General features: G+C 36.2%; 1 protein-coding gene across 4 annotated transcripts in view; it reads left to right on the forward strand.

The window, feature by feature from the left end:
* Nucleotides 1-31: 31 nt before the first annotated feature.
* Nucleotides 32-15,742, forward strand: part of kiaa1549la (KIAA1549-like a) — a 47,686-nt gene continuing 31,975 nt past the window's right edge. For 2 of the 4 annotated variants that reach the window (XM_042752648.1, XM_042752649.1), the window contains exon 1: nucleotides 33-650. In XM_042752648.1, the coding sequence (XP_042608582.1) occupies nucleotides 449-650 (202 nt within the window). In that variant the 5' untranslated portion in view covers nucleotides 33-448. Of the gene's footprint in view, nucleotides 651-15,742 lie in introns of all 4 variants that reach the window. The other 2 variants (XM_042752647.1, XM_042752646.1) reach the window with 2 other exon arrangements.

Below are 15,742 nucleotides of genomic sequence, written 5' to 3' on the forward strand. Positions count from 1 at the left end.
TCCAGGTTTTTATTGGGCACCAGTCATCCTCACGCAAACCCAGCAGAGGTCGTCTTCCTCTCGTGCATCAGTCCTTATAATAACGCGCCTCATCACCAGTTCGCCTGCATACGCTGGCTTGGACACACGATATTTTTTCCCAATCAAAAGCAGCCGATTTTCCGTCGCAGCATCATTGATATAATAGCGGGATTATAGGATTGACGCTGCTGAAGATGCGTTTGATGAAGCGCGCTAGACAAGCCGGTCCTGTAACGCGCGCGTGATTGATGTGGTGGTCACGGTTGCTTCTGAATGCGCTTTACAGACGCATCGCCTTTAAAGTTTCAATGCTGACATAGAGCAGAAAAACAGTGGAGAGAAGACCTCAGTTTAAGGAACTGGAAAGGATAGATCAAATGTCTTTTTCGGGACCTTTCGGCCTATTGCTGAATTTATCTCTAGCCAGATGGCCCCAAGAAATGCGCGTAACAATTTCTACATTTTGGGCTCCGGTAGCGGGAATGGCAACGCTGGAACCCAAGGCATGTCGGAATGGATAGGCTTGTCCTTGTGCCGAAAATGTGTTGACTTGAACGGAGTGTGGACCAGGTGTCTGATATCTGTTGGAATTACACTGCTTCTGGTGCCGTCCATATTTGCCATAGACGGTGAGATATATATATATATTATTTATTTGTTATTTTGTTGACAACCTGTTTGAGTGTCCAGATATCAAACCTTTCCAAAAAAAAGAAAAAAAGGTTATTTTGTTTGTTTAATTTTTGAAACTGTACGTTCGAATTTGAAAAACAAATCGAATCATTGTTTGGAGGTTCTAATTGTTAAACGCAATGCGGAATATAAACTGGCACTCTTGTGAATACGTTCTTTAATGATTCATCTAGATTAAAGACAGACCGTATATGTGTGTGTTTAGGTATTAAACGCTTGTGTGTTTGTTTTGTCTGCTATATGTTTTGTTCCCTGTGGCTGTTTGCGAGCAAAACAACAGAAACAAACCGACAGCAGAACCTCTCAGACAAAAACAAGATGCAGGTAGCCCTCCGTCAGTCTGAAGCACTTGTGTATAAACAGCATGTGACGTCTGTTAGGGGCGATCGGTGCTGCAGTGCTGGGCTCTCTGTGCTCGCTGCTCGGATATATTTTTATTATTCATTTTCAGTTCTTGCTGATTTTGCGCACTCGCAAAAATCACCAAGTGGCGGAGGGAACACGGAAAAGTAGCTGAGGTGAAGGAATTTGGAGGATTTGATTGATCTCAGTGACTCGTTTTCTGTTATATCGATTCGCTATATGAACAACCGATTCGAAAAATATATAAATAATCACCAGTCTATGCCGGGTTCGTTAAAATCGCTTACAAACAATATAGGATATTTTGTTCATCCACTTAGGTACCATGAACGAGATGTTTTGCTTATTGATTTCATTAACAGACTACATGTTTTGTTCAATCAATTAATTAACGAACTAATGTTAGATGCAGCTCAAAACTTTAATTCGTTCAGGGAAGGGGGCGTATTCGTTCAGTAGGGCCAACCAATGAAATACTCCTTTACAGTCCGAACTCGAATTCTATTGGCTCCACCTATTGTCAGTCTTCGAGTATTCGAAAATAAGTCATGTTCTACTTCCCTTTTTACATTCGTTTTCATTTCTTAGTCTAAACTGCTAAGCGTGAGTATCAATGTACAGTAAGTACCACAGTGAGTACTAGCGAGGGATGCTTTACAGGGGTAGTTCACCCAAAAATGAAAATTATATCATTAATTATTCACCCTCATGTCTTGCCAAACCCATAAGACATTCGTTCATCCTCAGAACACAAATTAAGATATTTTTGATGAAATCTGTGAGCTCTCTGACTCTCCCATAGACAGCAAGGGTACTACCACGGTCAAGGCACAGAAACATAGTAAGAACATCATTAAAATAGTCCATGTGTCATCTGTAGTTCAACTGTAACTTTGAGAATCTACAAGAATACTTTTTGTGTGCAAAGAAAACAAAAATAACGACTTTATTCAACAATTCGGCAACTCCTCCGCTTCACCCCGGTGCCATTCTGGAGAGTATCACGATGCATGCACATGCTTTGATCTAAATGTAAACAACGTATGCGTGTGGCGCTGCTGACACAGAACATGCATGCACTGCACTGTTTACGTTCTGATCAAAGCACGTGCATACGTTGTTTAACAATGTTCTTGCTACGTTTCTGGGCCTTGAATTTGGTAGTAGCCTTGCTGTCTATGAAGGGACAGAGAGCTCTCGGATTTCATCAAAAATATCTTAATTTGTTTCCCGAAGATGAGCAAAGGTCTTACGGGTTTGGAATGACATGAGGGTGAGTAATTAATGATATAATTTTCATTTTTGGGTGAACTACCCCTTTAGGTTTTTTTTTTGTTTTTTTTTCCATTTTTTTTTCAGAATGGGCAAACGTGAGTAACTACCCCTTTAGGTTTTTTTTTTGTTTTTTTTTTCCACTCAGAGTGGCACAGTTCTGGGGGGAAAATGATGTCACATCCACGATTTAGAATGGATTGCTTTCATATTCTACTTTGTGTTAAATAACATAGTCACTAAACTCTTTAATGCTGCTGTGTGGGTGTTTCCAACACAAGGGCTGAACGAGTCATGGCAAATTTGACATCATTCTCTCTTTTGACCACCATAATGTATCTCTATATTTTTTCCCCTTTTTAGAAAAGTCATAAAAGCACTGTTAAGGATTTTGTCTTTCTTACCGGATAAAATGAGAACACAAAAAGTATATTTTTTATGGTTTCTAATTCACCATTATAAAAGTTCACCCAATAAGATGACTTTCACTTCTCAGAACCCTAAAAAGTGTTAAAAGCATCCATTTACAAAACAAGTGAATACATGGCCATGAAATATTTGAGCTATTGAATTATTTTATTATCTTACTTTTAGAAACTGCGGAGAGACAGAACATCAGCACACAGCCAGTAGAAAACATTTGTTTAGCTAACCAATCAAAAGCAAGTATTCTAAAGAACTGTGTAATAATAAGATACAATTGATTTTCAGTCGATGTCGGTGACCGTAGCAAAGTAAGTCCATGTTGTTGGGCGTCTGCTGACATATCAATTGTTGTATCTATTCCTAATATCCCTGACCTTTGACCCCATTCCTCCTCAAAATGATACTCAAGTATAGACATTTCTAGTGGTACATTAATACGGTACTTACAACCCCATTCATTTCTCTACTAATGAAAAGCATTGCAATATATCAGTAGCCTTTGCCTGAGGACCAGAAGAGCATTTAACCAAAAAATGATTTCATTTGTGCAAACAAGTTCAGCGTTGATTATGTGAACTAACTAACTCCAGGCATGACGTCTTTTTCTCGAAACAGCACAGTATCAAAAAGGCAGATTAGATTTCTAAAGCTAGAATTACAAGATAAATACATTTCTAAAGCTAGAATTACACCAGATTAGTTTTATTCGGGCACACAGACATGCATGGGTCTGGACCATAGGCTTAATACACAGAGGTAAAGAGCCTATGCCTTTTCATTCATAAAACCGCCATTGTCCTTTTGGCTTTGAGCTGGGTCTATGGCGTATGGCCAGACACACTTGTGGCTTGCTGAGGATGAGGCATCTCTCCTCAATGCCCCTACAGTGATGCTCCCGCTAGTCAACAGGAGCCTGCTGTGCTATGTTGCCATGGGAACTGTTCTACATTTTTTTTTAACCGGAGTGGAAAGAGTGAGTGTATTACCAGAATGACAGTGATGTACTGCTCCGTTTGATTTTCAAAGGCCTTTTTGTGGCCTCAGACCTGCAGTGACTGGATTCAGCAATTAGTTGAACAGAACTAAACTGGATTCATGCTTTAATTGACTATTTTGTGGGGATGTTTTGTCACCTGTCAGTTGAAAGGTTGTGTGTAACGGGGAACCAAAGCCAAGTTTTAATGGAGTAGGCATAGTGTTTTTCCCCTGTGGTCTGAGTGTAATTATTATAGCGGGTCTCTCAGTGCTTCTTAAGAAATCTATGGTGGTTTTGTTCAGTAACTCGCATTTGAAGACACAGACCAGTCAATCTGATCCTCTCAAAATGTTTGAAGCATCACTGCAAAACCCATCTGTTCACCCTCAAGAGGAGAACTGCATTATAAAAAAAAAAGCATGCAATGACAACAGCGGGAGTCTTTGATTCACAGCCATGTTTTGTTCAAATGACTGAGAACAAAGGGAGAGCTCTTTACATTGTTAATACTGCCATTAATATGATTTGCAACATAAAAGACTTTAGGTATAAAAAAAAAGACATTGCTGTGAAATATTAATATGCTTAAAGACAAGGTTGGCACAATATTATTTCGTATTAACTAGGCCTGTCAAATCGATTATAAAATGTAATCAGATTAATTACATTATATACTAAATAATTATTTTAAAGGTATTGCATATTAATATTTGCAGAGAAACCATATGAAGATAGTTTCAGGACTGTACATTATTGTCATAGAGGACATTAATGGCTTTAGAAATGCATTTTTCTTTAACTAAGGCTGTAATAATCTACAGTTTGACAATGTATGTTAAGCTATTTGGATTTAATAATAAGTATGATACTATTAATAATAGTGCTGTCAAATGATTAATCACAACCAAAATAAAAGTTTTTGTCTGCATAATATATGTGTGTGTTCTGTGTATATTTATTATGTATACATAATACACACACATACAGTATATATTTTGAAAATATTTACATGTCTATATTTATATTCATATAATTTATAAGTAAATGTATTTAATATATAAACATAACCTATTTTTCTGAAATATATACATGCATGTATGTGTGTTTATATATACTTAATAAATATACACAGCACACATACATATATTATGTAAACAAAAACCTTTATTTTGGATGTGATTCATCGCGATTAATCGTTTGACAGCACTAATTAATAATAATTAAAATAATATTTTAATTATTATTATTAATATAAACCACTTTTAATAAGCAAATAATATAAATAATAATTTATCGAAATAATGTAAAAAAAATAATACAAAATAACTAATAAAAAAATTAATTCATATTCTAAACACACAGCATTTTTCAATGGCTAAGGCTGTAAATATCGACAAAATTATGGAAAGTGTAATTTAAGCATTATGGGATTTAATTAATTGTAGATGTTTAATACAATGAATAATGAATTAACAAAAAATTTAATTATTAACAGTAATAGAAATACTAACAATAATAATAATAATAATAATAATAATATTTTTATTCAATATAAATTAATAAATAATATAATAATAATTCATTATTTGAACACACCTCCATTCAGACTGTTGAAGGAATATCGATACAGTGCTGCCTTTCCATTATTTCTCAGTGTCTTCTTAAATTCGCAGTGTGGCCACACAGATGTCAAATAGTCAGTGAATAGTATCAGTGAAGGTGTAAAACCTAAATAAAGAGCATGATTTTATTACTCTAAGCCTTTTGGCTTGTGCTTCAACCATCCATTTTGGTTGTCTTTACACACTCCATAGAATTACATTAGAGCCAGAATAAGCTTTGTTAGCAGCAGGATTCTTTCCAGAGGGTCAGCGTCTGCCAGGAAAAAGATGCTGCACACCACAACTTTTTCAACAAAGTGTTGAAGTGTTGAAATGCTAAAATATCGCATTTTAACAACTAGACGTGAGGCACCTCAAACTGAAGCACAATTACAGTTTCCAGTAGGACAGAAGTCGGTCCTTTAATATGTATTTCTCTCAGTTTAATTACTGCCACTAGAGTCCTGAACCAGTTCATTATCTGCTGATGTCGGCTATGACCAAAGCAGCTGATCTGCTTCCCTGACTGACCGTTTTCACAGCTGACATGTTCTCATTTCCGATGATTCCATGCTTCATTAGCGAAACAGTCAGTGTGAAAGTTGATTATGTTGAGTCTGATGAGTTCTGATGTGTTTGCTATTTTTCAAAATGTTTTTTTTGTGTGTTGTGCTCTCTCTGTTTTTAAATATATAAAAGGTTTTTTTTTTTTGTTTTTCTTTCTTATTTGGCTAACTTCACAGGGGGCGCTTACCAAAATCTAAAATACTCCTAAGCTTGAAATGTTTGTTTCGACTCACTCACTATATTCCTCTGTCAATTGCGTTGTGAATGCAAATATATGGTGCTTGGTTAGCTGTGTGGTTGTTTATTTTTTTGCTTGTGATTTTTATCGGGGTTCGTTTGTATTTGTAATAATTATTTGTTTATTATTTCCTCTTTTTTTGTAACAATTTTTTGTTGATTGTGGGCTCTTCTATAACAATATATACTCAAAATTTTTGGATGATCAGTACAGATCCTCTTGACATTAGCCGTATATACTCAAAAGGTGCATGCCTGGGACAATTGCTATAATAATTGTTGCAGTTATGAGTATACTCAAAAGGTGCATGCCTGACAAGCCGTTCATCTCAGGTTTCCCACCACCTCTTCTGTCTTATGATTCGACCTGTGGATTCAGGATGTTTGGAGCAAAAATGGTTAGAGATTGTTTTCCTTGGCAGTTTATTGGGTAATTCTTCATAATATGAAAAATGGAGTACCCAGATTGCTTGATAATGTGGTTGTACTTTTTTGTTAGTATGACTCAGACTGAAGTGTAGGCCTAGACTACCGTAGATAGTCTAGCATACTTTATTTTGAATTCTCATTGACGGTAACTCGGTATAAACTAGGTATGATAATGGCACCTGACAGCATTTATTCCATTACTTTGTTATGATTTGCATTTGCTTTGCAGTTTTCTGGGGTTATTTGTATGTAACGGTGTAATATAAAGGTACAATATTATATTGTGACATTTGGAATGGGATTTGGAATTGTTGCAAGCCAGATTCAAACTTGCAGTATTTGATCTGACATTTATTGCATGACGTAATTATTTTCTGTTGGATGATATATGGGTTCCATATTATCTGATAGCATTTTAGTGCCACTAAATGCTGTCAAAAATGAATAAATAAATAAATAAATGTAAGATTACGAGAATGAAGTCATATTGTGAGATTGAGTCAAAATTACTTGATTCTCAAAACATTATGACTGTAATCTTGTTTTGTTATGTTTATTATCATTATATGATGCTTAAATTCACTTGTTGAATTTTTTTATTTATTTTACATTTAAACAAAATGGTAGAATTTAATATCTAGTCTATATTCAATAATAATTTTACTTAGACAAAATATTATATTTTAATACATAATACATATTTTAAAAGATTTTACCATCATCCATTTATCGGTTGGCAGCCTTAACATAAAAAAATAATTATCGGCCAGAAAAATATTGATCCCTAATGTTTTGTATTAATTATACAGCTTCTTGCTTTATGACAGCGCTCTTGTTTGTCACTTGCCTATGAGGACATCTGCTATAACACAAGCCAGTCATTTTCAGGTCACGTGCATCGAGTTAATACTTAGATCCAGCCATCTGATGCCAACCATCTCCCTAAAAGTGTTCCTTTGCCAGGAGCGATGACAAACAAATATGTTTTATTTAATCTGTTTTGTTAATGAATGAACAGATTATGATGTCCATTATCCATGCCATAAACCAAAGAGTTATCGTTTTGCTCCCATCACTTTTATCTATTTCGCTTAGATCAAGGGATTGATGCTGACCCCTGCCAGATTAATACACAGTTCGGAGAGCCTGTAATGAAATTGTGTGCCAGCTCACACCTGAAAATCTCCTCAGGCTTATGAAACAAGGTTTATGGTGGGGAGGGGCTAATCTGGTTTGTGGGCAAGAAAAAGGGGCTTTACGGGGTCAATAGTTGCATAAATCGAGACATCTCTTGTTTTATGGTGCTTTTTGTATAGTGGCAGATGTTGGTAATTAAATTTTTGTTTTGTAGCTTTTATACTGGACTCGGTTTTTTTTTTTTTTCAGAAGTACTTCAAAGCTCCAGACAGGCTCAGCTGTTCACGTTTCGGTGTCTGATGTCTGTCTGTCTTTTGGGCCTGATCAAAAGCTGCGTCCTTGTTTTACTCTGCTGTTAATTTACACGGAACTCATAACTGTGGCCTCGTTTGACTCTAGAGGTGTTTGAAAGCTAGTCAAAATGTCGTTCCAGAAAACATGCGGGAAAACTGGAGCAAATATCCAAACTAATTAGGCATGTACATTCATATAATTCTCTCTATGCTTGTCGAATCGCTTGCATAATTACATCAGACGGCCGTCTTTGTTCTTGTTGATAGAATCGCCACATTCGATTTCGTTCCTACTCTTAGATATATTTAATTGCTAAACTGTTGCCTTCGTAGCTTGAAAGAAGAAAGGAAGTACTGCGCTTTATGTTCACACCTGGAATTTCACACATGACAGTGCTCATTAGATGAGAACAAGGAGAAGGGAGCTTTATGCATAATGAGCTCTGTCCTTGTCGGACCTCTGACGTCATCGGCTTTACCCTAATAAAAATCCCTTGGGGAAAATGATGCCATGTAAAAGGAATGGGATTATCTATTTTTGCCTTCAGAGAAGGCTGATGTTATGTGGCCATGTCATGTTTACTATGCTAAAGCCCATAATATTTAGTGGAATTTGTGTGCAGAATGCATATTTCGAGGACTCTCGCTTGCTCTGCTCCGTTCCCTCGGGCTCAGATTGGCTTGAACATAAGAGATGGTCTGGAAAACTGGGAAAGAGACTGAGGGGCCAATTCACTAAACAGCTGCGCTACTTTTCTGTGCTGCATTACAGCACCAAAACCTGCATCTATATTCACTAACCAGCCGCAATCCAGTATAACTAGGTGCTAAATGCACTGAAATAACACTTTGTTGTGAGTGTTCAAATTTAAAGGATTAGTTCACTCCAGAATTAAGATTTCCTGATAATTTACTCATTCAAGATGTTCATGTCTTTCTTTCTTCAGTCGAAAAGAAATGAAGGTTTTTGTAGAAAACATTCTAGGATTTTTCTCCATAAAGTGGACTTCAATGGGGATCAGCGGGCTGACGGTCCAAATTGCAGCTTCAGAGGGCTCTACACAAATCCAGCCGAGAAATAAGGGGCTTATCTAGCAAAACGATTGGTCATTTTCTAAAAAAAATAAAATAATAAAATTATATACTTTTTAACCACAAATGCTCATCTTGCTCTGCAATGCGACCCAGTGTTTACAAAGTGAACATGCAAAGAAAGACAAATGCCCTTTGGGATTACATAAAGAGACTTCTTCGGTTTATTTAATAACATAAATTTCATGGTTTCATACCTAAATTTAAAAGTACATTTTGAAACTTGTTTTTTTACAAACATAAGTTGCTACATAAAGATTATAACAGTTGTTTGGTTTGTTACTGGTATAGCTCACCCAAAAATGAAAGTCCTGTCATCATTTACTCTTCCTCAAGTTGTTTCAGCCCTGTATAAGTTTATTTCTTCTGTTGAACACAAAAGGAGATATTTTGAGAAAAAAAGGTTGATGTTCTCCATTGATTTCTATAGTATTTTTTTCCATGGTCAGTGGGGACCATCACCTGTTTGGTTACTCATTTTCTACAAAATATCTTCTTTTGAGTTCATCGGATAAAAGAAACTCATACAGGTTTGGAATAACTTGAGGGTGAGTAAATGATGACAGAATTTTCCCTTTTGGGTGAGTAGTAGTGGTGGTTATTTTTAGTAACTTATTTAACAATTTGCATTTAAAAAAGCACACTGGCACTAAAATAACAAAGCATGCGTGAAATGATGCTAGCAGTAGCTGCTATTCATTCTTCGCAAACTCCCCCTGAGAGAGCGAGACACTCATTCAGTTTTAATGGGGTTTGCAATAACCTTCCTTGCTCTTGAGACTCTGGAGTCAAGTGCGTCATAGGTGTCCTGCACGAGCTCCTGAATATTCCAACACCTTCCAGAAGGGAATATAGAATCTTTTCCACTCTGTGTAAAATTTATATCACTTCCAGTCAATGCCAGAGCTGAAACTAACTAATTCTGACAGTTGTGTAATGCAGTGAGAGGCTGGGAAAAGTAAAACAAACATGGAAAAGCATCAGTTGAGCCCGCAGGTTTGCGCAGGAGGCTGAGGAGACACATGCCGTTGCAAGAATTGGTGGGAAAATAGCATGAGGGCTTGCAGTATTTCACTTTTGTTGTGTTGGCATGATGAACGCTAATTTCATCTTGAGTCATTGCATGCATATTGTTTTGGTTTATGTTGGTCTTGCACTCCATTATATGTTTGAATTTTGAAATAGTAGATGATGCAGTATTTCCGACTACATTATCAGTCTTTTTTAACCCTCCGGCGGAGAATATGATTAGTGTAAGTCAGTGCCCCCCCCCCAGACTCGACGGGGACTAGATGACCTACCCAGAGCTCTGCAAGGAAGTCACATGACCCCCTTCATCCAATCAGCAGCAGCTCGGTGATGCTTACACAGATGTGTGATGGTGTTTGCCTCATCAGTTAGAGAGGCTGGAAGGGTACAGGCTGTTATTTTAATCAGATCTGTGTTTGTATCTTCGTCAATAATTCATGTCATCATCCTTTCAGCTAAACGAAGCCACAGCTTTTATGATTACAGCAGCTCAATGGCTCACTTTTCAGGATTGTGATATAAGCAGGGGAGGAACCGGTGACATTATTTTAAGCACATTTCCTACCCAGTTTACATTCATTTACTGTGCGGGAAAAAAACAATGATATATGGTTTAATTTATGCTGGTTTAAATGTAAAAATCATTGTATTTCAGTCATTTTTACAGTAATTCTGTGTTGAAATGTGCATGTAAGTAATGTCACATTTCATTTGGTTGTTTTTATACAAAAACCTTATTTATAGATGGATAATATTTATTTATGGCAACATAACTTCATTCTGAAAATAATTGAGGATGGATTGAAGATTCCTGCTCAAGTGAAAGAGGATTCAATCTTGATTATTTGGTTGGCATCTCATTTCTTTCTAATAGAATATACTTATGAAGATATACAATATGATATTATCTCTGTTTTGGCCTTTTTGCTACTTTTTCAACATGACAGTTGAAAAAAGACAGGATATGATGGCAAAATCAAAAATACAGAAAATACAGTAAATCATAAATTGTCACGAAACAAACTCCATCTTCAACAGCATTATCTAGAGCCATTGATTTACTGTTATAGATTTTGGAAAATATTTAGATTTTATATATATATATATATATATATATATATATATATATATATATATATATATATATATATATATATATATATTTTTTTTTTTTATATTTAAAGTTTTGGTAATTGTATTGAGTGTTTTTATTTTCATGAAGCTTTTATTTTTCTTTCAGTTTTTATTTGTTATTTTATTGCATTAAGTATTTTTTTATATTTTATAAAATATAGTAATTTATTTATTTTAATTTTTTTTTCTTTTATTGCTAGTATAAATTTTTTTTTTTTTTATTTCACACTCATATGTTGCTATTTTTTCAGTGACACATAATAGAATTTTTGAAGGATCATGATGCAGCAAAAACACCAAAAGCAGTATAACAGTGATCTATATGGCTAGTGCACTTTATTTAAAGTATTCTGAAGCTGTACTATAGCTTTGTGTTAGGACAAGACCAATATTTATGTTACAATGATTCCCCCTTTTTGTATATATCAAGAGCTCTCTAACAATCCTTCAAATCTTTCATGTTCCACAGAAAACTAATAGCACATGGGCTTGAAATGACATAAGGGGGAAAAAAAACGTATGATTTTTGGGGGGTTAACTATGCTTATAAATGTAAAATCAGGAGTTAAATACAGTATGTTAAATTTAATATTACACACAGGTTATAAATTAGTGTTATTTAGTGATGTTTAACAGACATTGATGCAGAGATCGGCCATGCCATGTTGCTTTTATACACAGGACCAGATGCTTAGCCAGCGCTTGAATTATTCAAAGATGGGCTGTGCTCTGCAGCACTTACCAATCCCTGTGTTCTCAGCAGGTGTGCCGCCGTATATCAACTCTAAAAACACATATAGCCATCAGCAGAAGGATAAACTTTAATACAGCTCAAATCTCAAATCTGCTTGCCACTGCTGTTACCTCAGCTCCCGCCAAGAGCACACTGTTCCCTGTCTCTCAGATTTATCCCCTGCCTCATCTAAAAACAGTGATGGTGTTGGTGTGTGTGGGATGTGCGTGTCCGCCATGCCCCTAATTTCCTTGCTCACAGCATTTTAAAATACACTGAAGGATGTGGGTTGTTGCTTAGTTTAAGGAAGGCCCTAAGGTGATGTTTTTGCACCGGCTGTTCATATATTATGATGCACCTTTTTCCTTTGCCTTAAGAAAAAAGGAAGACAGAACTGGGGTTTCATGCTTGAAAGGGATAGTTCAAATGAAAACGAAATTTGTGTCAATCAACCTTAAACCCGTTGTCAGGTGTCTGAAGCAAGAACTTTCAGGAATAGAATCTGAATGTAAACAAGAATACCCAAAGCAAATGTGCTGTGTTGTCTTAATTTAGTCTGGCCTTATCCAGCCCTGCCCTGCTGAGAGTAGTTTGTTGAAATGGGAGTCAATTGTTTCTTTTTATATTTCCTTACTGGCAGCTCTTCATGGTTTAGTCGCTACAAGCCACTCTCATTATAGCCACATTTTAAGATACAGTATGTGCTATGCCCTGTACATAATTAATTTACAATTACTTAGTGGAAGAATTGGTGTTTTGAACATTGTGATTAATAAATATGGTGCTAAAAATGAATCAGTCTCCACTGAAAAAGTACCATGGTATGCTAAAGTACCATGGTACCATGGTTTTACTACCTGACACCATCATTGGCAATCCATGGTATATACATTTTGAAAGTTGAAAAACAGAAACCAGGTGTTTTTGAAGAGTAAGAGAAGACCTTGCTTGCAAATTTGGTGCATTTTTCTCCACTTAAATGTTTTATGTATCTGAGCAGTTCGGAAATGAAATGTCCGATGTGTGGCACTAAAAGGTCAATGCTGTATCACATTTGAAAATGATGTACAGTGCCACTCACATTAAACCCTACACTAAACCTAACCAATAGTGTTAACAAAGGCAAAAGTGTAATAAAAAAGCATTTGCTGTTACAATCATGCCATTTAAGCTTTCTTCTTCAAGTTCAAGTGTTTCTCGCTCCTCGATGTACTGTAATGCTGTACCAGGTGTGCTGCCGAGCAAGTTTACTATGATGTTGTTTATATGATGCAAATGTGTAGATACCTTAGTTTACACATCTTGAGGTCATAAAATAGTATTGTGCGATAAGCCGCGTGAAAATAAATCAATTATATAGTTACTTCAGTAATCTAATTACTGGTGTTCATTTTAGCTGGAAACTGCAGTGAATTGTATGTATCTATATGCTTTAGGATTTTGTGGCACATTTTTTTCCAATGAGACTTTTTATTGAGCCATGATATCATCACTGTACATGATACTAATGCCGAAAAATTTCCACAGCTGAAACGTTTGTACGTTGTCTGCGGTAAGTGTGTCATAATTTTGATATGCAATGCTTAAAGTGCTTTCTCTCCTGAGGGTTGATGGGTGTCCGTTTGGATGACATCCCATTCCATGTCAAAGCATTTAATCTGCATCATTGCACACAGACGCCCTAATCTGCTTTGCTGTAAAATTTTATGATGTTGAAAAATGTGAAATATACTACAGGTTTAGAGAAATGTGATTTATAAAAAAAACCAAAATCCTCTTTGCAAGTTATATTTATTTTTAGTACTATCAAGAAAGTGTTTAGATTTATGATGTCTGTCATCATTTACTCAATCATCCTTACTCGAACAATGTCATTGTTGCTTTCATGCAATAACAGTGATTGGGGACTGGAGATTTCAGGCTTAAAAAGGACCCAAAAGCATAAATGTATTATAAAAACATTATATATGTAGTCAATGTGATTCATGTGTCATATTCCATGTATTCTGAGGCCATAGACAGGTTTTGAACAGACCTCAAGAACCATATCAGTCTGATTTTGTTAACGAATCAATCATCAGTTTTGTGAATTGGATCAAAGGGTTCATTGAAAATATCTGACTCAAAAGAACAATTCATTCACAAACTAGACATCACAACTGATTTGTTCACAAATTGGACATTGTTATCACTTTTCAGGGAAACTCAGTCTGTTTTTCACAAAAACTTCAGAAGACCTGGAATATAGTGCATGAGTCATACAGTATGTTTGCTTTTATGATATTTTGTGGTTCTTTTTTTGTAATTTCTGAGCTTGACAGCCTCGGTTCTCATTCCTTTCGTTGTGCTGGAAAACAAATGGCCAGGATATTCTACGAAAAAAGCATCTGTTATATTCATATTGGCTTGAAATGGAATTTTTGCAATAAATATCCCTTTAAATATTTACTTTATGATAAACAGATGTAATGCCGTTGCCTTCGTGATGCCACAACAAGATGCAACAAAAGCAGATGGGAACTATGAATAGACTACGGACGTGGATCTGTCCTGCTGGAATAGTGTGACTCCATGCTTCGGTTCCCCATATACTCCCTCATGAGCTTCAATGGCTTTGGCCTGTTACCCATCAGCCCCCTTCACCACCTGTCCTCATAATGGAGAAGGTCCATGTCTCTCTAGCCCACTGATCTCCAGTTACATCAAAGCTGGACAACGGCTTGGACAACATGTCCTTAATTTTTAACACTTGACGTCATTGATTAGAAAGCTCCCATATATAGAACAATATGCAGTGGCAGTGGGACCCGTTTGAGACCAGGTCACGCACTTGGGGACTGTGATGGATGAAGCTATCTTGGCATCTATCGTCCTGTCTTCCAATCAACTTGCTCTGTTCTGCCTGGCAGTAGAGTTTGATTGGCTCAGCTCACTGACCCAAGTCACATGACCCATTATGGGGTACTTAAATCTTCTCAGGCCGGCAACAAGCGTACTTAAGTGTCTAGAGCTTTCAGAGTTCATTGCTATCCCGTTCACAGGAAGTGCAGTCATTAGGACGATTGGATGGATGTACAGCCAGAGCCCCCTTCACACGACATCTCATCTTCTCTCTAGCTGCCTGTTAATCAGGACAATCCCATATGTTCTAACTGTCAGAGCAGGTGGCTATCTGTTGGAGAATAGGAATTCAACGTGACCTCTTACAGTATCTGCACACACACACATTCTGCAGAAAATCAGAGTTAATTAGTACATCTTGTTTTCTTGGAAAAAGATCATAATAATACCCAGTCAAACGTTCTTGATTTTGTTCTTGCAATATAGTGTGGAATCTAACCATCCATCCATCTTTATGATAGACATTTTGTGTAATTATGGATAGATCACCAGATTACATTTAAATGTTAGATATAATAGTAAAACTGATAGTATAGAAAAGTATAGTGTATTAGATCTATCTATCTATCTATGTAAGTTGCAATATTATGTTTATGTTGTTTGTGACTAATCTCATATAGGATGTGTTTGGCAGAGATAATTAATCTGTTAGGAAAGCACTGAAGCTTTAGGCTGCTCACTAGGAGCACAGTAAGAGAGTGAGAAAGAGACCAAGAGAGCTCGCAGCACCCAAGAAACCCTGCACATTTCTAATTTGGTCAGCTAAAGGATTTATGATTAATGTCCTCAAGTCACTATATTGTATGACTCTGGCCACGTTATGTTCCCCAAGATAAAA

Source organism: Cyprinus carpio, chromosome B25 (assembly GCF_018340385.1).
Source record: "Cyprinus carpio isolate SPL01 chromosome B25, ASM1834038v1, whole genome shotgun sequence".
Classification (NCBI taxonomy): Eukaryota; Metazoa; Chordata; class Actinopteri; order Cypriniformes; family Cyprinidae; genus Cyprinus; species Cyprinus carpio.